The 22,051-nt window shown below is 42.3% G+C and overlaps 2 protein-coding genes across 8 annotated transcripts in view; both read left to right on the plus strand.

Annotated features, from left to right (window-relative positions):
• Positions 1-685: 685 nt before the first annotated feature.
• On the plus strand, positions 686-13,457 carry ube4a (ubiquitination factor E4A (UFD2 homolog, yeast)). Its single transcript, XM_070970754.1, has 20 exons — positions 686-783; positions 2,096-2,265; positions 2,466-2,642; positions 4,559-4,671; positions 4,904-5,056; positions 5,202-5,361; positions 5,526-5,728; positions 5,929-6,120; positions 6,237-6,570; positions 6,690-6,816; positions 7,008-7,315; positions 7,714-7,846; positions 7,973-8,163; positions 8,454-8,554; positions 9,385-9,498; positions 9,747-9,921; positions 10,018-10,198; positions 10,403-10,550; positions 10,683-10,840; positions 10,943-13,457. Exons 2-20 carry the CDS (start codon positions 2,136-2,138, stop codon positions 11,076-11,078), a joined length of 3,234 nt encoding a protein of 1,077 aa, XP_070826855.1. The 5' UTR covers positions 686-783; positions 2,096-2,135; the 3' UTR covers positions 11,079-13,457.
• Positions 13,458-15,578: 2,121 nt separating this feature from the next.
• kmt2a (lysine (K)-specific methyltransferase 2A) overlaps positions 15,579-22,051 on the plus strand; it is a 39,738-nt gene continuing 33,265 nt past the window's right edge. For 4 of the 7 annotated variants that reach the window (XM_070971122.1, XM_070971123.1, XM_070971126.1 and 1 more), the window contains exon 1: positions 15,590-15,849. In XM_070971122.1, coding sequence (XP_070827223.1) covers positions 15,604-15,849 — 246 coding nt within the window. In that variant the 5' untranslated portion in view covers positions 15,590-15,603. Of the gene's footprint in view, positions 15,850-22,051 lie in introns of all 7 variants that reach the window. The other 3 variants (XM_070971125.1, XM_070971128.1, XM_070971127.1) reach the window with 2 other exon arrangements.

Here is a 22,051-nt window from a genome sequence, read left to right on the forward strand (position 1 = left end):
CTGCTGCCCTCTGCTGACTATCAGGCATCAGAGAAAAATCAAAGTCCAACATGTTCTGAAATGTCAGCTGACCTCACAGACAGTGCACACATTTGAGATGAAAACGAAAGAAAGAGAGAAAGACAGATTTTTTTTTCGACATTTAACACTTTTTCAGCTCTGAATATAAGGTCATATAAGTCAAAGTAGGAGCCTATGATTATTATTTTATTAAACTAATTTTCACCATACAGTACATTTTTTAAACCAAGCCCAGAAATGATTAAAGATCCTTCATTTTTGATATATTACTCATCCTGGTATGCATGGTGCTTTTTTCTTTTCTTTTTTCTTTTTATGTACAAACTACAGACTCTTTATCTCCCAAAACATCGTTCAAATATTCTTTGAAAATAATGCATGAATTTTCTCCATTTATTCCATAAAATATGTAAATATGATCTTATCTGAAACTTATCTTTGTCTTTTTTACATAACTGACATAATAATTACCACAAATATTTGTTGTGAACCTTGTTTAAACGTGGTAATTATTAGATAAATCTTTCTTAGTCTTATTTGGAGTTGCATACGCTCACTATCTATAATACTGTCACATGGGGGGTTGTTTTATGAAACAGAGTTCGATCATGTTCTCCTATTTTGTAGAAAGTTACTCAGCAAAGCAGAGCGCCTGTCTCATTTTGATGACGTTTACAATTTCAATGTACTGAGGAACTGCCACTGGTTTCGTAGAAGCATTTTTTTTTTCATCAGAAACACACACTTATTCCCGTCAAACAGGTACGACAGCCTTCTTTATCGTTTGTATTCTTTATTTAGACTGAGAATACATGAAATCCATATAAATGTTTCGAAAATCGATGCTGAAGTAGAGCCGTGGTGACCCCATGACAGCTTCGCTTGCTACTTCACAAGCTAGCTAACTAGCTAACTAGCTCTGATGCAGGACGGTCACTGCTACTAGCTAACACTGCTAGCTAGTTAGCTAACTAGCGTCAAGTAGCTAAAGCTGCTACTAAATTGCTTAACAGGTGACAGAAGACGTTTGAAATCGTGCAGTAGTGGCTAAACGTGAAGCTAGATCCATAAAGTAACACAAGTTGTGATTGTTAGGTGCTGAACTAAATTCATGTGGCAACACATGGTAACGGTAAACCCTGAGGAGGTGAGCACCGATAACGACAGCTAGTCCATATGCCCTGTGCTCCGTGTCAAACTGAAAACAGGAGTAATTGTTTTATTGATTCCCGTTTTCTGAATGTCATGCCAAAAAGTTTCTACCCTGGTTAAAGGTAAGCTGCAAAGTGTGGAAGCAAATCAGTCGAGAGCTGAAACGGTCGATCCATGTAAATAGTATATTTAACGTCACATTAGATCCAGCGTAGAGTTGGTGTGGTGAGAAGCAGAGGAAGAACCTGCAAAGAGGACTGAAGAACACCTGGTGTGGAGACATAGGAACAGTCGAGCATGTCCTGATAGCATGCAGACAAGATGAGATACAGACAGGAAATGCTTGCAGAATTGCACAGAGGAGGACTGTTAGAGATTGGTGTTAAGAGTACAGTCATGTGTGCAGAAGATGGCTACCTGTTATTTAGATTTTTGAGGACAATTGGACTGATGAAGAGACTATATAAACTGGGAAATGAGGGGCATTAAATCCTGGAGGCAGCAATGTAACATCAAGGATGCTGGATGCTTTAAAGGATGCCCTGCTGACCCTTAAGCACCTTTTCAATATGATGCTGACTTTAAACAACTAGAGAAAAATAAGGATAGCTGCATGTGTTATGGCCCATTTTGTATGAAACTAATTCAACAAAGAATGCAGGAAGACGGTATTTGGCAGCCCAGTTAATTCAAATGATGATGATAATAAAGCTAGCAAGCCGTTGATTAGGTGCTGAAGTCGTGCAGCTCTGTGTTTTACTGTAAGGCTGATGTGGTGATGATGATAGTGGGACAATGCTGCAAGATGTTGATGAGTCCACGTTTATGTGGAAATATGCTACATGTGCTCACTAATCCGTCACTTGGACACCCTGTCTCGTTCCATTGCCACTTAGTTGTTGTGTCTGCATTGCTCCTCAAGGCTGGGATCTTGGATGGAGTGAGTGTTGAGCCCTAGTGAGATGACCGACCAGGGCAACAACAACCAGAACATCTCCCGCAACCCCTTCGCTGCTCTCTTCAGCTCACTGGCTGATGCCAAGCAGTTTGCATCAGGCCAGAAACCACAACAGGTGTCTGCTGAACCACCATGTGAGTAGTTATCAGAGCTACTGCAGTCCCCTAATAAGAACTATAGTGAGTGCTTCAGTAAATTGTTCCAGGGATCTCAAAGTCAAAGTGTGGTTCATTATAAATGCATATATGAATATATATAAAGCATCATTTCACTGTTAGAGAAGCATCAGTGTTTTTTCTTGTATGTATAGGTCATACTGAATCTTGTTTCACAGTGGAGGACTCGGGAGAGAGCCAGTCAGAGTCAGAAAACTCTGTGTCAGACAGCGTTGATGACAATGACGACTCCGTGGCAGAGATCAGCCGCTCCTTCCGGTCCAGGCAGGAGCTGTGTGAACAGCTCAATGTCAATCACATGATCCAGCGAATATTTCTCATCACTCTAGACAACAGTAAGTAAAATGAGACTCAGGTCTATTGATACAACTGTCACAGACATACGTTGAGTCATTTAGATACGTCCCCGACTCTGGTTTGACCCACATCATAGTGTCGTTCTGAATAGGATGTGACAAAAAAAATATCCTGTATGTACAATGTACTCTACAATGTAGAGTGCAAACAGTTTTTTTAGTTTGAACATTTGCTTTATTTAGGACCCCAATATCAATAGATCAGTTCTATTGTAGCTTTCAACTTGTGGTCACATGTTTTGCTTTGGTCAATGACTGACCTGAGCCTTTGTCTAGATTCTGGCTTAGAAACATGTTCACAGACTAAAGGTGTGACACGCAAGTCAAGACATTCTACCTGCTTGACCCAAATGTCTTAAGTCTATGACAAACACTTGGTAGTCAAAAACAAACAGGTCCTTGTCTGTAGCTCCGTGTGCATTGCTAAACAGGTTTTTGTGTTTGGACACCAGTAAAAGTTTCTTTTTTTAACACTGGAAATTCAACATGGTAGATGATCTAAAATAGTAAACAGTAGTACTTTCTGAAATACCTAGTTAACTTATTCACATAATCTACGTTGACCCTTTTTACATTACGAGCAAACCTTTTTCCCCTTGCCTAGTCTGGAAGGGACATTAGACAGACAGCTGTCTGATGTAGCTGTGTTGTACCTACATACCAGCATAGTCTGTTCAGTTTGGTTTCTGGGGGTATTGTTGGATGCTGCCAGCTGTCTTGAAAGACAAAATTCGAGTTTCCAGTAAGTATTGCAACAAATGACTCACCAGCCTCCTTTAAGACAATACAAAGACCTTGCACTCTGTGAAGTCTCACTGTGAGATGGTTGGGTCTCTCGGCTGCTGAGACCTCTTGAGGGTGAGTCATGGTGTACAGGAAATGCAGACTCAAAGCCCCCCCTGTTTTCACCTAGAGCGTCTTTAATGAATTCCTCAGTCTGAAATAAACCAGAGTAAATACATGATGTGCATTTAATCTTCACGTGTCTTATTTACAACCGTGATTCCAGAAGAGTTGGGACGCTGTGTAAAATCTAAATAAAAATAGAATGCAACCATTTGCAAACAAACTGTGTTTACAGACAACGGTTTTACAAAGCGCTCCTGAGCCCATGCAGTAATATCCTTTATACAATCAAGTGTTTCACAAAGTGGTAAAATTTGCCCCATCCTTGCTTGAGCCTTTCCAGGATGCCCCTTTCATACCCAATCATGATACTATCACCTGTTACCAGTGAACCTGTTTACCTGTGGAATGATCCAAACAGGTGTTTTTGCAGGTTTCCACAACTTTCCCAGTCTTTAGTTGCTTCTGTTCTAACCTGGCAACTGTTGCTGGCACCAAATTCAGAATAAGCATATATTTACAAAAATCAATGAAGTTAATGAGGGAAAACATTAAATATATTGTCTTTGTACTGTTTTCCATTGCATGTACGTCAAAAAGGATTAGAAAGTGATCACATTCTGTTTTATTTTGTTTTGAAGAGCATCCCAACATTCTGGGGAATTGGAGTTCTATTCCAATATTTACACTGGCATGAAAAGTTTTGGGCACTTTTGGTCAAAATTTCTGGTACTGTGAATGGTTAAGTGAGTAGAAAATGGATTCATTAAGTAAGTAATCTCGCTTGAAATAGTAAAGAAATGTGTCATCTTAAATTATATGCTGTTTAGAAAGCATCTAACCTTTTACTTGCGTAGCTGTTCACAGTACCAGAAAGTTTTACCCAAAGCTTTGCATGCCAGTGTATGTAAATGATATTGATTTATTTCTCGACTTATTTCCCAATTAAACCAGTATTCATGCTTAGAGTGGTGTCAACATCATGGGTTGTCATGTGTAGTATGATTTGAGCATGCTTTATTTTATGGAACCTTTATTCTCACCCCTAGGTGACCCCAGTCTGAGAGGAGGTAATGGGATCCCTCCTCGCTGTGTTTACTTGGAGGAGATGGCTGCAGATCTGGATGGACAGGACTGGCTGGACATGGACAACATAGAGCAGGTGAGATGTCAACAACATGTTTATAAGTCATCACTCTATTATCCCCCTTGTGTTGTTTCTGTCCTCTCAATAAACCACAACTGACATACATGCATTATTTCAGAAATAGATTCACACATTTAAGGAACCACACAGCAAGCAAAGATTTAATTAATTTCGGTGCTTAGAAAATGTTTGGGTGAGTGAGCAGTGAGCAGTGAGCATATTCCTGGTGTTTCACTCTGTCCTCCAGGCTCTGTTTAACCGTCTGCTGCTGCTAGAGCCAGGAAATCACCTCATCTACATGACGTCATGCAGTGCTGTTAACCTGTCGGCTGACCGTGATGCTGGAGAGAAGAGTGCCATCCCTTACCTCTTTGCTTGTTACCAGAGGGCCAAAGAGGAGGTGCGAATTTTTCCCTACATGAGTATAATTGTAGGAATTTACTGCAGCTATTTTGAGATGTTGCTATAGACCATTGTTGGTAATTGGAACGTAAAAATAAGCAATGCGCTTCCATAATTGAGTGATTTGATTGTCTGTGCACCAGGTGACGAAGGTACCAGAGAAGTTGCTGTCGTTTGCTGTTCGCTGTAAGAACCTGACAGTTACTAACACGCGGACGGTCCTGCTCACTCCAGAGATCTACATCAGCCAGAATGTCTATGAACAGCTGTTGGACCTGCTGCTGGAAGGTTTAAGTGGAGCACGTAGGTTAAGTTTTGGGCCTGTTTAGACCTGTTTCCTTTCTTGTGAATATGTTTTTTCTCACTGCCTCTCATTTTCGTTTTGTCTCGTTATTGCTCTTGTGGTCTTCATTAAATATTGCCTGGAGGTTTTTCTTCTCGGTTCTTATGAAGTCACTGTGTTTCAGAGCCAGAGGAGGTGGTTGAGTTCGTGGAGGAGGTCATTGCTGGCATACTCTCTGACCAGGAGGTGCGTACCTTCGAGGAGGTGATAGTACCAGTGTTTGACATCTTCCAGGGACGCATCAAAGACTTGGACCTGTGCCAGCCTCTCCTCTACTCCTACCTAGATGTTCTGCTCTACTTCAGCCACCATAAAGATATTGCCAAGGTCAGGAGACACAAAAGGAGATACGTTTGCAAATGTTGTCATGAATTTGCCTTCCCACAGCAACTGTTTATTTCTCTGCTCACAGCTAATCAAGTTTTACAGTAATCACAGAATCATGATCAGATCATTCATGTGTCCTTTTTTAGTGCCCTCAGTTCTTCAAATCCTTCCATCATTTCTTTTTTTGGGGGTTTTCCCAGGTACTGGTGGAACACATTCAGCCTAAAGACCCAGCTAATGGTTTACAGTACCAGAAGAGCCTACTGGGAACAGTGTTGAGTATCTCCTGCTTGTTGAAAACCCCAGGTGTGGTGGAGGGACATGGCTACTTCCTGAACCCCTCCCGCTCCAGCGCCCAGGAGACCAAGGTCCAGGAGGCCAACATCCACCAGGTAAACAGATTCTCTTTAGTTGATGTTGCTGTTTGGTTGTCTTTTTTTTTTTTTTAAGATGAGACCACATACTGATTGTCACAGAGCTAATGATCTTTACTCCCCTTGTGTTGCAGTTTATGGGCCAGTTTCATGATAAGCTGCACCAGATCTTGAAAAACTTGCTCCAGCGATCTGGTGAAACACGGCACTTGCTGCTCTCCTGGTTGGGCAGCTGTCTGCAGGCTAACGCCGGCCGGGCCAAAATATGGGCCAATCAGATGCCAGAGATCTTCTTCCAAATGTACGCCTCAGATGCATTCTTCTTAAACTTGGGTGCAGCACTGCTGAAGCTGTGCCAGCCCTTCTGCAGGCCGCGCTCGCCCAAACTGCTCACCTTCAACCCTACGTATTGTGCCCTCAAAGAGCTGAGCGAAGAAGAGAGGCGCAATCGCAATGTGCACGCAACAGGTGAATATGTGTAAAAATCATTTGTATGTGTCAGTTTTAATTCAGCGGCTGTTGTACTTTTTGAGCTTTTGCATTACATTAAATTTCATGACCAAACAATCCCCCATTTCTTGCACCAGGACTCGACAAGGAAACCTGTCTGATTCCTGTGCCCCCGCAGCAGCCTGTGGAGTCTGCACAGTCCTACACCCTGCTAACTGAAAACCTCATCCTCACACAACTCACCCTCCATCTTGGTTTCCACAGGTACATACCTTCAAACAAGCACTAACATAACTTCCATAAAGCAATGAAAGAGAGGATCTGTTTCATAGATCCCAGAGAAATGTTGTGTATTGTATGTTCCTCATGTGAGCCCCGTATGTCACCATTAACCTGGGTTGTCTTGTTCCATTTGAATCCATGCACCTGTGCCCATGCATAATGTGCATGTGCAGACTCCATGAGCAGATGGTGAAGATGAACCAGTCTCTCCACCGGCTCCAGGTGACATGGCAGGAGGCCCAGCGAACAGGCAACCCGATGTCGGAGCAGCTTCTGGAGCAGTTTGAGCGTCTGATGATTGTTTATCTGTCAACCAAAGCTGCCACCACGCAGCCTGCCATGCTGCAATGCTGCCTTAACCTCCAAGCTTCCACTGGTGCTCTGCTGGTTCAGCTTGGTATGGGGAACCAGGGGCCTGAACATGTAGCACTCAGTTTTCCCCTGCCTTCCCTACAGAACACTATGCTGTGCTATGTACCAGGTAGGTCAGATCTCCCACTACACTAGAAATACAGTGGAATAATAATACAAATTAATCCCAACCAGCTTTCATCATCCTTTTTACCTCCTTAATTGGAGTGTGTTGTGTTTAAAAATGTTGATGTTATGACGCCTTGCCAGGATGTAATTCATGATATTTCAGTTCGAGTCGATAAAACGCTGCAGGGTTCAGCCTCAGGTCAAATGAAAATGTCAGTTCAAGTGATTTTTAGATATTTAAATCTCTAACTATATACAGATGATACTAAAGATTGTTTTGAAATGACTGTAGTTGTACATGCAGGGAAGTACTGGTTAGTCACTTGTAGTACAATTATTCATTCATGCTGAACATTCCTTCGTATGGTAGTCATCACTTGTGTGTCTCCTGTTTGTCAGAGTTTTTTGCAGAGAACTTGGGAGATTTTTTCATCTTCCTGCGTCGATTTGCAGACGACGTATTGGAGACTTCTGCAGAAAGTCTGGAGCAGATTCTTAACTTCATCACTGTCTTCATGGGTAACGTAGAGAGGTACGTGATTTAATTTATCACGTTGTCGGTTGTGGTCAGTTGAGGAAGAATTGCCTTGAATGGTGCAGGCCACCTTGGGATTTTTCACATATTGCTTCAATCCCTCCTGTCCTGTGCGCACAACAGGATGAAGAACCCTCATTTAAGAGCAAAGCTTGCAGAGGTCTTAGAGGCGGTGATGCCCCACATGGAGCCGGTGGCTCCTGGTGCTGTTCAACCAATTGTGTTTCAGCGAGAGAGAGTCTTCTGCACCTATAGGCACGCACCTCAGCTGGCCGAGGCCCTCATCACTGTGTTCGTAGACATTGAATTCACAGGTGAAGAACTTGTATTTCTCATGTTTTGACTCACTAGCGCTGGTTGTAGATGGAAACAGCAATGTGCTTTTGAACTGTATTAAATTAGAATTAATTAGCACACTTGAAAATAACCATCTTTGATTAAAAACACTCAGAAGACATAGATAATATGGGGTCTTTTTCTAGTCAGGTCAAACTGTTTGGAGGTGGATTTTATGTGTGTAACTGATTAGTTTAAGGAAATAGGAAAGTTAGAGGGTAGCAATGAAGCATGTTGGATTTTATTTAGATTCCCTCTGTTTTTTTAGGCGATCCTCATCAATTTGAACAGAAGTTCAACTACAGAAGGCCTATGTATCCCATCCTCAAGTACATGTGGGACAAAGAGAACTATAGAGAGAGTATCAAGGTAACAAGAAGCTTATGTGTTTGGATTCATCATCCAAGTTAACTCTGCTGTCAGAAGCTAAGATGGTGGTATGATGAGTTTTTGCCTGATTAGAAGTTTATGTTCTTCTGTGTGAGTTTAGTGTTCTTCATGTGGTTTATGTGAGATTGTTTGGTTGCATCTGATAGTCTTCAAAAACCAAATCCTGTCTCAGTCATGTTGCTTAATGTCCCAGAAGCTACAAACTCCTTAAACCCTTTTCTTTGAGAAAATAGACTCATTCACAAACAATGCGTGTCCAGACCACGTTCTGCTGACTACTGTATGACTAACAATGATGGTATGAGATGAAGCAGGATGGCAGCACAGGAAAAATAGAAATATGGCAACAATATTTTGTGATGAGTGTAAACAGAAATCTGAATCGGCTATGGGGTGCATTTTGTTTAATTTATGATCAGGCAACTTCATCAATAGCAGACATTGATTTTTGACAAGAGCAGCAAATGAACTCTTCCGCTCGTTCTCACTCTCTCACTATATCTCATTCAAATTGTTTTCTAGTATGAGAGGAGGAGTAGTTAGGAAAAGTGAAGGTAAATAGGAGAAAAGAAAAGCCCTGGGGTGTACTTTTGCGATGAACTGGTAAACTGTCCAGGATGTTTCATTATATTTCACCCTGAGATGCATGCTGGGAAAGACCCGCTGTGACCCTCAGTAGTGTGAAGGCAATTAAGGAATGAATGGCTGCTTGTGAACAGGCATATATGGTTTACTGAAAGGTGTTTTGAGTTTGTTCATCAGATTGATCTCAATGGGCTCTTCATTTAGTTTGACATCTCTTGTTTCAGCATTTGGCGCACTATGCATCCGAGAACCTGGAGGCCATGAACCCCCCTCTGTTCCTCAGGTTCCTCAACTTACTGATGAACGATGCCATCTTCCTTCTGGATGAGGCTATTCAGGTAAGAGTGACTCATCATCCATACATGCAATACTTTGATCAGCACAGATCACAAAATCCTGGACACAAGGAGAGAATGTGGCACAGATTTAGTCAACCATGGGGATATAAACTCGCTTGTCAAAAATGTTAATTAATATTAATCCTTGTGGGTAATAACTCATTTATTATTTTATGTCTTTTTATGTCAGACTATTCTTTTCATGAGCTCAGCAAAAGAATAAGACCAATACTGTTCCTGTGTTGCAGTACCTGAGTAAAATCAAGGTTCTGCAGCTGGAGCGGGATCGAGGGGAGTGGGAAGGCCTGGCCCCCGATGCCCGAAGAGAGAAGGAGTCCAGCCTGCAGATGTTTGGACAGCTGGGACGCTTCCACAACATCATGTCTAACGAGACCATCGGCACACTGGCCTTCCTCACCTCAGGTCAGGCAGAAAAGACACACATATGTTGATTAATCCATTTAAAGTTTGTCCTCATCCGTCCCATGGTTTTTCTTTTATCGTGATCCTCATTTCCAGAGATCAAGGGGATCTTTGTGCACCCCTTCCTGGCTGAGAGGATCATCTCCATGCTGAACTACTTCCTGCAGCACCTGGTGGGTCCTAAGATGGGTGCCCTTAAAGTCAAGGACTTCAGTGAGTTTGACTTCAAGCCCCAGCAGCTTGTTTCTGACATCTGCACCATCTACCTGAATCTGGGGTATGTTGTGAACACTCCTCTCTGCAGAGTTGTTAACAGTAGAGCAGTCTTTTTTATATAAGTGTGGCTGTGAGTCTTAAACTTGTCATTTAGCTCGTTATTTTGGTGGTGCTATACTCAAAGGAGAAGAAATACAGTGGCACAGTGCTGAGTACTATCATTTCTGTGGGTTCCGATTTTTAAAAAAGTGTTTGTCTTTGCCAGTGATGAGGAGAATTTCTGTGCCACAGTCCCAAAGGATGGACGATCGTACTCTCCTACCCTGTTCTCCCAAACAGTTAGGGTACTGAAGAAGATAAACAAGCCTGGGGACATGATTGTGGCTTTTGGAGTCCTTGCTGACAAAATAAAGGTATCATTTGACTTGGAAACTGTTTGCCAGAGAAAACACTAGAATACATATTTGTTTTTTGAATCTTTGCAGTGTTTACTGTGGTGAGCACAGGTGCAGATACTCAAAATCGTTGTTGTGCTTCTGTTTTAGTCTCATGCAGACCGACAGCAGCAGGAAGAGGAGACATACTCAGATGCCCCAGATGAGTTCTTGGATCCAATCATGTCCACTTTGATGCTGGATCCTGTCCTTCTCCCTTCTTCCAACGTCACAGTTGACCGCTCAACTATAGCAAGGCATCTCCTCAGGTTGGTTACTTCCTACAAGGCAATGACAATCTCCGGAGATGATATCCATTGGGCGACATCGGCATCCATTTCACTTTTCTTGTTTCTCGTGTGTCCTTGCAGTGACCAGACGGACCCTTTCAACCGCAGTCCTCTAACCATGGACCAGATCAGGCCAAACGAGGAGCTCAAACAGCAAATCTTACAGTGGCTGGATAAGCATAAGCAGGAGAGGCTGCAGCTGGGACCCAGTGGCTAGCCGTGGTCCCTCGCTGTGTTAAACGATGACTGCATCCTTGTTTCCTTTCCTGGCTCACTTCTCACGTGCTCCTCTGCTTCTTGGCTGATCCATGCTGTGCTTGCCTCTGTGGATTTCCTCAGACACCTCCGGTCCCACTAACATTGCATTAGCCTTTTCACGCAGCCTTCATGCTCAGTGGATTCTCTCTGTGACAGCAGTCCAGGCAAACTGTAGCCCACCGGCTGGTGACAGCTTCCATGCACAGTAGCTGTTCAATTCCCATGATGCCCTGTGGTAACAATAGTAGGGTGATTCAACCTCTGGTTCCTCTCTCCCTGAATACTGTGTATTAATTAGATAATATTGCAATCAGAACTGTGGCCACAAGTATTGTCTCAACAGGACTTGTTGGATGTACTATATGAACTCCTGACAGACCAGCTGGCCCCAACCACATTTTATACTTCAAGGTAAGTATTTTTGGGAACTCTTAAGGCAGAACAAGGATGGGATCGTTTATGGCTTGAGCTTGTTTTCACCTTCATGAAGAATACATTATGCACTGCCTTTTAAAGATCTCAAGCACCCTATATTTTAGCACTTTTGGTTAAACTTCATGCAGCATTGTAAATAAAATAGCAATTAAAAGTAAGGCATGAGTAAAACTGAACTGAATTGTGTGTGACTTTCATTTTAGTGGAAATAATCTAGATTTACTTTGAGATGTTCACTGTAATAAGAAACCTGTAGCAGAAAACCTTACTGTGAAATCTGCTAAACGTATAGATAACAGTTGTCAGATCTTAAAGGGCCACCTGCCTTTAATCGAGCACTAATTAAAGAGGTCGTTATCTTTGACCTTGCTAATTAATAGTTGTTGAATATAAGGATTTGAACTATGTTTCAGTTACTCTACAATAATTATGCTAATGTTAACCACGTTTAAAGGACGAAGAACATAAAAACAAATTTAGTCTACCTAAAAACTCCAGAATGCATATTAAAATTGCTTGATGGTTGAGCGTGGCATTGATGGACGCCATTGTTCCATCTGGAAATGTTAGAGCTGCTCACAACAGTTACAAATGAACGCCAATTGACAATGATGTGACATCATCAGGGACATCTCAAAAAGCAAATGAATGAATAGTATAGTATCAGAAATTTAAGTGTTAAATCCTTGGAAAATAACTTTTGCTCACAATTTGTAAATTTAAAATCCTCTTTTAGAAAGATTTTAGAAAGCTCCCTTCAGATCTACAGATGACGCGATATGTACTTCTAATGACAGGGCTACTGATCCCCATGTAAAATGTGTGAAGTGGCCCTTTAAGACACTCAGCGGTGATCATTAGCGCCAAATGTACGGCACAAAAAGGCAAGATGCTATTAAAACACTGTGTTTGATGTCAAATTGTGATTTTTTATTTTATTTTATTTTTTTAATATAGCGGCTTTCTGGAAATCCACCAAGCTGAAGTGAAAAAATAAGACAGGCAGTTGTGGAACCATCCTTCATAATATATTTACAATGCATATTTTTAATACAAATTCAGAGAAACGACGAGTCGGTTATCCAAACATTAGCTGACTGATTTGTCCGGTGCATCTTTGACTGAACTGAATGGTTTCTCAGGTGGATGTTTCTAAACTCAAAACTTGCAAAAATGTGTTGTGCCTAGGTTATTTCCAACAAGAAAAGAAATCACAATATCTTCTCAGTGCACTTACATCAACTCCTCATATGATTTAATTTTTAGGTCTTAACAATGACCACATTTCTTCAGGTTGACCCCCAAAAAGGCCAAAATATCGGGTGTTCAATCATTATTGACTGGCAGTGTGTTTAATAGTCATTGTCATCCTCTGAATTAACATTCATCGGATTAACTGATGTATCCTGATCTTGCATTTTGAACAGATTTTTTTGTGGTGTGCAAGCATAGTGTATTAACATGTGGGCAAACAGTTGATCAATAGAATCGGTGCCTAAAACCAAGAGCCTTGCAGCAAATGTCAGCGAATGAGGATCTGACTTGTTTCATACTCTTAAGAGACATAAATATGAGTTTGTTTCTTTAGGGCAAATAGTGAGCTGTGGGTGGAATATGAAAGAGAGCAGAGCAGAAAAAAGATGACCTGTTTTTTGAGTAGCTTTTTGAATTAAAGACTTTAATTCAGAATCAAGTGTAGTTGTACAAAAATGGCAAAATGTGAGAGAAAGATTACTATGTAGTTGTTGGCATGCCCTCATATTGTATGTTGAATAGCTACCACCTGAATGATTACATGGGTTAAATTATAATGCAATATTTTTGTTTTAATTGTGATTATAAAATGTTTATTTTGGATGTACAGTATGATTAAGAAATAAAACTAATGCGCATTATATAAGACAGTTATGTTCTCTTATTTAGAAATATGACAGATTTCAATCCATTGAAATAAACTTACAAAGTAAGTGTACAGTACAAAATATCAGTCATGAAATGGATAACAGATAGAAAAACAGGACCTCAAAATATAAGTTTAAATATAAATGTAGATTTTGTTTATGAAGAATTATTTGTGAATGTCACATATAGCTTTAGAATATGACTGAGGTAAAGTTCTGAGGGTTCTTACGTAACTTACTATATTATGTCTCCAGGTCACTTCCAAGCATCTTGTATGACTTCAGTAATCTGTAAAATGACCTGTTAAATGAAAAGACAGTCCATCATTACTTTATGACATGAAGGTCAGTCAGTCCACAAAATTTCATGAATCCACCCTCTTCCCACGCCTTGGGCCCTCCTGTGGTAAGACTAAAATTTTGGATTTCAGCTGATGTGTCGTCGTGAGACGGAGATAAAGTGAACGGATGTTCTCTGCATGTGTGGTTGAAGCATGGAGGAGGAGGTGTGATGCTGTGGGGGTGCTTTGCATGGCTACCACAGCATTCTGCAGGGACATGCCACCCCATCCGGTTTGTGCTTCTTGGGACCGTCAATTGTTTTTTAGCAGGACAATGAGCCAAAACACACACCTCTGAGCTGAGTAAGAGCTGTTTGATCAGGGAGGAGAGTGATGGAGTGCTGCATCAGATGACCTGGTCTCCACAATCACATGACTGAAACCCGAATGAGAGGGTTTGGGATGAGTTAGAGGCAGAGTGAAGGAAAAGCAGCCGGAAGTGCTCGCCATACAGTGTGTGGGGATTCCTTCAAGGAGGGTATTCCAGGTGATGACCCCATGAAGCTGGTTAAAGTAATGCCTGTCATCAAAGCAAAAGGTGGCTACTTTGAAGAATCTAAACCATAAAACATATTCTGCTTTGTCTAAACTTTTTTTTTCTTACGGTATAATTACAGATGTGTTATTTCATAGTTTTGACGTCTTCAGTATTACTCTACTATCCAGAAAAAAAAAAAGAAAAATAAAGAAGAACCATTGAATGAGGTGTGTCCAAACACTAATTTTGCTGTCCTGAATCTGATCATGAGTAAGTGTAATAAGCCTTAAGATTCTGAAAGCTTCAAGCATAGTGTGCTCGGGACGTCAATGGAAGACATCTATATGTTATGTTTATTATTTATTTATTATTAAACTATAAGAAAACTAATGTTACCGTTTAATAAAGTAGGCTTTTGCCACATCAGTCCACCTCAGTCAAATCTCCACCAAGTTTGATCTAATTTCCCCCTTTTTTTTAAAACTTAAATTCATTGTGTTTCACTACAGCTACATGATTTGCCAAACATGAAGTATCTCTTTCTATAATCCTCTTTTCATTACTTCATTCTGTGCATGTGGGCGCCCTGGTCGCTCACCTGGTAAAGTCATGGCAGCAGCCTGGGTCCTTTGCTGCATGCCATCCTCTCTCTCCAGCTGTCTACCTAAATAAATATGAAGCATTAAAAAAAACAAAAACAAAGCAAAACAAACAAACAAAAAACACTGAATGATGCTCCTCTTTCTATGTAACTGCATCTTCCCTAAACAAGGAGATGGATGTGTGCATGCATGCATGCATGCATGCACAAAAGAACTGGAGGGGAAAAAAATATTTGTCTTGTAGAAAGTGGTTCATAAGGGTGGTGTTGTCAGGAGTGGGGAAGCAAAGCAATATTCTCTCTGGAGCTGCTGAATGCATTGCTACGCCCCTGCCCTAACACATAAACTATATGCTGCCTGGCTTTCAGACTAACTTTTGTCTTGCGTTATCTTGGACTTTGGCTTCAGCTGATAAAAGGCTTCACACTTGTTTAAAAATCACACTGTGTGCTAACGGTCTCGTCCTTCCTTGTGATTCAAGTGCAAGGCTCCTTTCCCGGGCAAAGCCCCTAAACCTGATTTGGCTTCAGCCATGCAAAGCCTGGATAGGGCCGCTGAGAAAATGCATTGTCGGGGTTTCTTCAGTTCCGCCCCGCAACATGCATAACGATGTGTCGGCCTGTGAGAGCGGAGCGCTGTGGTAGAGGTTGTTTATGTGGAGTGCTGGGTTAGGGTTCCGCCCACCGAGGTATCTCTGATCGCAGGGCAGACAGGCAGAGAGTGTAAAATGGCGCACAGCTGTCGGTGGCGGTTCCCCGCTCGGCCCGGAGGGAGCAGCAACTCCGGTACCGGGAGGAGAGCGGGCCGAATCAGGGTTACTGCCTCTCTGCGGAGTATCTCGGGAGCCCACCCCAACGCATCTGGGCTCGGACCCGGGTTTGATGCTGCACTACAGGTCTCTTCGGTTATCGGGAGCAACCTGCAGAAATTTCGGGATGTTTTGGGGGAATCGAGCGACTCGAGCAGCGGGGAGGTAAGCACAGGGGAGGACAGGAGCAGCCCGATGGTTACCCGGGAGCATCGGTTCGACAGCCGCGGAGTGGGGGTCCACCTGGAGCCGTTTCTTACATTTCAGATGAGGAGCTAACGGTCACTCTGCCCAAACGCTGAACGTCTTTTCCTTTTCCTAACGCGAAGTGTGGCTCTGAGCAAACTTGTCATTTCCAGGATGCTCAGTTAACTTTGAGTTGGTTGTGTGGCCTTAAACTCTACAGCAACGCGTTGTAATGTTAACTTGAGCCAGAAACAACACGACTACCAAAGGTTTATCCGATTTATGGTCTCAACAATCCTCCTGGAAAGAAAAGTTTTCTCCACCTCTGTGGAGTGTGAGCAAAGGCTACATCCACACAGTAAGGATGAACTGGTGCTAACATTAGTCTGCTAGCCCGTTCAAAACACTGTGGAGAAATCTGGTGAATAGCTTGTTAATTACAGCTCATAATGCAGGTAACACACAGCACATGTACTTGCACATTTGGTTGCTAACGTGCCCAGTGTAACTCACCAGTTACGACTGGTTTACTAGTTAGCTACTTGACATTAGCTTGATCTGAAGCCTTCAAGGCTGGGCAGGATGCCTTCATATTCATGTGCATCAACACACAGTAAAAGTTGTCGTCCTGCATTAGCATTAGTGTTAATCGCCTACAGTGAAATAGTATTTAAGCACATGTGTTTATCATAACGACATTTCCTCGTGGTTTGATAGCACGGGACCTTCAAGGTAGCGTGTGGTGTTTGAAAACAAGACATGTCAACTTGAAGGGGGCGAGAATACACAATTGTGGTTTGTGATTAGCTAACGTGAACTTAGCGGCTGTCTGCAACGTCTTCTAGAAAAGGTTGTTCATTTTTCACTCTGCTCGCTTTCCACACTTGTACAAGATATCTTCGTCAGCTAATTAGCTTAGTATTTACAACCCGAGCTCAGGGGCTGGCTGTTCGCAGTGAGGTGTCAGCCTCCCAGCGAGGCTTGGCTAACATAGCTCAGTGGTTAGCTCGCAGGCTAGCTGTCTACATCTCACAGCTAAAACTACACATTTATTCTCCGGTCGTAAGCGATGTGAAGTTACAGGTTTGCTCGGGAGGTTGCTGTGTTTACCTCCGGCCAGCATATTGCTACGTAGCGGGTCAAAGCGTCGTAGCTGAAGTTGGCGTGGCTCATACTCTAAACTAAATAATTTCCATTGCTGTTGAATGTTAAGCTAGGACAGCTACCATGCTACGCACTACGCCACGCTAGCCATCGGGGCTATTGCTGATGCACAGGAAAATGGGAGGTGGACATGTTTTCCCCTTCTCAACACAGCCAGTGCGTAGCTAGTACCAAAATAAAATCCGGTTCATAATGCTTTGAGATGACGTCGGACACACAGCCACGCACTCAAAATCACTCTCTTCAGTGTTCAAATGCTAGTACGAGTATATCGATAAGGGTTGGTGGCTGAATTCGCTTCGTTTTATCACAGGAAAGCGACCTGCTAGTGACAGTGCGCATGCAGGGCTGGCTACAATAACAACGAGCCCCTTCTTGACGGACCGTGTGATGTGGGGGTGTGTTCGCCTTAGCGAACTACCATCTTCCTTCTTCATGATGAGCAGCATGCGTTCATTGCAGTGGGAGTACACTGTGTGGGGATGTTTACCACCAGCTCCAGTGCTCCCAGTCTGAGCACACATGAAAATGCTTATTTGGATGAAGCACAGCAGTATTTGCGTGCATAATAGTTAAGCATTAGCTATGCTTTTTTTTTATTCAGAATTTTAAACATGCTTGGATTTTTATGTAATTTTTTTATTATGCTTTGGAGGATGTAATAGCTCATATTGCGGCCTAGCAGTCAAACTTCGTAAAATATTGGGAACTTTTCTTATATATTCTGAAGAATCTTGCATTTTAACTGTGATATATTAGTAAGCAAATCACCATGTAAGTAACTAGGAGTTCCTCTGACCTTTTGCTCCTGAAGACTGACAATTATTAAGAGTTTGCAGTATTTGGATGTGTGGAAACAGACAAGATCATAAAATCCTTACATAGCTAGAATTACAAGGAAGGTGCAGACACAGCATGGTGTTTTCATTGATTTTGAGGAGCATTTGTGTTCTGGAGAACACATTTTACTTGAAATTGCAGTTTTGTGTGCAAATTATTTTTAAGCTTTTTGAGTGCCCCCTGCCCCTGTTTTAAAAGACAGACAGTGGTTTATAATATAACAGTTTTTGGGACAGGCCTTAAAATTTCAGTGCAACTTGACTCACATGAAGATGGAGGACATAGTGTCTTTTCCAGACATTTGTGCTTTCCATCACAGCTGTATGATATTCTGGAGAAACACTGATTTTATATGAAACATTATTCTTTAAGGCAGTGTCTTTTTAGGTAATTCGGAGTCCCACCTTTCCCTGCTCCAGTGAATGAGAGTATAGCTGTATTTCGGATTTGTGGAGACAGATTGGACTATTAAATCCCTATGGAACCTGAAGCCTATGGACGTTGCGGACACAGCATGGTGGTTTCATTGAAAAGCAGCGTATTGCCTGTCTGGCCAGACCAGGGCAGGATTGTTCAGGCTCACTGCAGCCTGCTGAGCTCACGGGGCGACCCTGAACAGAGCGCCAGCCGGACACTTGGCCACCCCTCCTTCCTCCATCTAGACAGAAAGACCCAAATCCACTTCAGACACACACAACCCCGTCTGAGAGGCAGAGCAACTTTTCTTCTGACAGCTGCCACTTTGGAATGGATTACTAAGCCTATTGGGGTGGCTCAAAAGGGTGCTTGTTGGCTGTTGCTGTCCAAATGAAGGCATTTGTTAGCTTTTGTGTGTGTTCAGGGAATTCATTTTCCTGATCCGGCCAAATTGCCGTTGCTTGTTTTGGTGCCGAGTGCGGTCCATGTTGACTTTTTTGTAAACGTCTGACCTTATCACCCCCACTGCCACAACTTAAACCCCAACCCCACTGTCCACCCAATCAGACTTTGCATAATTTTCACTTTTTGTTCTTGATCCATTATATCTCGCCTTCTGCTGCATCAATTGCATTCACATATTATTACCAGTGTTTAATCATTCATACAAAAGTGCAGCTGAATAGATGTATCAACCCAAATGTCTCTTTGCCTCACTGGTTTGAGAGAAATAGTGTGTTTGAGCGGAAGGGGCTTCAGTCCAGCAGGTGTTTGGCCTATTTAAATGGAAGACCCCCCATTCTCCCTCCCCACCCACTTACCCATCCCCGAGACAGCGTGTGGATTGGAGCAGGAAGCTTTGTGTCTGCTTTTATTCTAGCTCTCACAAAGTGCGGGCGGCTGAAAGAGCACAGGCAGGGATATCAAAGGGTGCGGGGCGACCCCCCTCCTCCCAACGGGACAACGCTGGGAGGAGAATTAGTCACAGACCCTCCCATCCATGGCTTTATTCTGCTACAACAGAATGCTTTCGGAGTTGCCTGACTGGGAGAAAGGCGGCAATTGTGTCGTCTTTCTTACTCTTTGTTTGTGTGTGTGTGTGCGTGCGCGCGTGCGTGCGTGCGTGTGTGTGTGTGTGTGTGTGTGTGTGTGTGTGTGTGTGTGTGTTTGTGTGTCCCTTAGACTTTATGTCCCTTATTGCACTCAGGAGTGGGCGTGTCTTCTTTGTCTTTATTTTGATTAGAACTTCAATTCAGGCTGCCTGCTTGGGTGGGTAGGAGGGGGTGTGTTTGTGGGTGCCTGCCAGCCTGTGTGAGTGTTAGTGGGTGTGTGTATCTGTGTGTCTGTGAGGGTGAGAGAGACACCAGGCGCACGTGCCAATCAGTCTGTTTGTCTTTGTCCACTGACTGTCTTCGTCTCCTCGTGAGCGAGGTGTAGGAAGAGGAGGCATCTTGCTCTACAGACTGTTTGTTTTGGTTTGTGTGCTGTCGAGCAAATGTGAGACCGTTGCACTTAGTGTTGGGACACTTGGAAAAACAAATGTCCACCTTTTGCTTGGGGCTGACAGAGGTCATAAAGCAGTACCACTGTACAACTCACTCCGGTGGAGGAAACAAGATGTTCTAATTGGTGACTAAGACTGGACCTTTAACTAAAATGTAATTTGATATGACTCACAGTCGCTGTTTTGTGTGCTTAATAGTATTTGTTGGAGCAATTGTTGGAATTCCTGTGTGGCCTTTTTAAAGAGATGTGTCATCAGAGGGGGCATATATGACTATGAGCTCATCACCAGTTTACATTCCAGGAAGGGATGAGGCATCGTGTCTGTACAGTAAATCCAAAAGGAAAGCTTCCTGGAATGTGTCAAGAAAATGTTTTCAGACTAGTAGAGAGGAACAACTTCTTAAGATGTGTTCTCTAACATCAAACTGACTGTCAGGGTCTTAACCTGAAAACATACACAGCTATTTGACATCCCCCCTCTCAGTCTGAGTCACATTCCTGTCCTCTTTTCCCTCCTCATTATTCGTACTGATGTTTTCCTGTCTTGGAGTAGGTAACTTTAAAACTACATTTCTTTTTGTTGTACACTGATGACAGTTGGTGCCTCTAATACTTACATTTGTTATCAAGGGGTGCTTGTGATGTCTATGAATTGAAGTTGAATTGAATTTTGCACTCATTGTATCTGGCAGTTGAAAAGGGTGTAAAATACAGGGGCGTGGGGCAGTTTGGGTGTGGGTGAGGTACATGTCTCATAGCTGCAGCATCTGGGGCTCTGATCCAGCTGAAAATATTTCTCACATTACCCCGTGTCTTTTGCATCTGCCCAAAGAAAGATTTACATGTGAACATTTATTGGGAGAAAAAAGCATAGATTGTGCTATTTTATCAGTCCTGTGTATTGTCAAGCTGCTCCAAAAGGACCATACCAGATTTGTGTGTTCAAACCCAATTGCTACAGCTCAGGAATAATGAATATTATTAGGAAACAGATTTGATTACTTACATGGACACAGTCAGTGGTAAATATAAAGAAAAGAGCAAGGAAGACTGACATTATATTTTATGTAATTTCAAGTGGTACTCAGTTAAATGTTGAGGTTCAGTACTTGACCACAGTGGAAATGCAGTTGAAAGCTTGGACTGTTTTGGAAAAATGTAGTATATATACGGATACCTCCTGTTTGTAATAAATACAATCAAAGCATGGTTAAACTTAGTGTCATTAGTGTAATTTTACAGATAAGCACTAACTTCACCGGAGGTGAACCAAGGTCCAGCCTTTGTACATCCACCCGCTTCCCAGTCGATGTAGCGTTAACATTTCATGCACTATGTGAGCAACTCACCACTTCCTTAATGTTGCCAGTAAACGTAAATAGCTATTGCAAATTAGTTGTGTATCAAGATAAGTTTTTGCATATCAAGACTTTTTTTTTTCTTTCTGTGAACTTGCTCTTTTATCCACTTCTCTTATTTAGTCTGCATTTACTCCTCAGATTCCACCAAGTTATTGGCCTTTTGTGATGCATTACAGCTTTTATGAGCACCTGCAGGCTCGAGCTGTGTTAGAGTTAATCTTAATTAATCTTCATCTGGGATTCCATAATCAAGTAACTTAATTCAGAATGAGCATGCAATTCCTGTCAAACAAGGAATAACTTTTTCTGCATTAAAGCTTGCTTTGTACCCTGCTCGGAAAACTAGTCCCTAATCTATAGGCCATCACCTATAACCATTTCAAGTTCTCTTAAATGTCTTGGAAGGCAGTAAAAGTCCCATTAGCTTTCTCAGTTTGCAAAAGTGCTGTCAAAATGATAGAGATGTATACCTCAAACCAAATTCACATCCGTCTCATAACTTTCAGGGACTGTCCCTTCACCTCTTGGAAATGATAACGTCGCTTCCACAATGAATCAGATCGGTTTCCTTTTCTCTGTCTGTTAGTGTTTTATAACAAGTCATTTATGCATTGATCAGTTAGAGGAGATGTGACAGACCAGCAGGAAGTCAAACAGTTCCAGTTTTCATGATGAGAGTGGCATAAAAGCCAGCAAAGATAAAGAAGGACTTGAACAGTTGCGTTCAAGAACGTTCTTGTACACTCCTCAGCTGAAGAGATGAAATATAAAGGAGAAAAGAGCAACTGGGGTCTTATGCTGGCGCGGTGGTACACGAACCTTATCATGCTAGTCTACTACAGTGTTTGTTTACTTCTTGAAGTTACCTCCCTGTGCCTGCCCTACTACTGAGC

This window comes from Chaetodon trifascialis, chromosome 9, assembly GCF_039877785.1.
Source record: "Chaetodon trifascialis isolate fChaTrf1 chromosome 9, fChaTrf1.hap1, whole genome shotgun sequence".
NCBI classification, from domain to species: Eukaryota; Metazoa; Chordata; class Actinopteri; order Chaetodontiformes; family Chaetodontidae; genus Chaetodon; species Chaetodon trifascialis.

Excerpts from the sequence above, each read along its gene's own strand:
- ube4a (XM_070970754.1), top strand. The coding sequence starts at position 2,136 with ATGACCGACCAGGGCAACAACAACCAGAACATCTCCCGCAACCCCTTC. Across the intron at positions 5,057-5,201 it reads ACCAGAGGGCCAAAGAGGAG|GTGACGAAGGTACCAGAGAA; the intron begins GTGCGAATTTTT and ends TCTGTGCACCAG. Across the intron at positions 7,847-7,972 it reads TTCATGGGTAACGTAGAGAG|GATGAAGAACCCTCATTTAA; the intron begins GTACGTGATTTA and ends TGCGCACAACAG.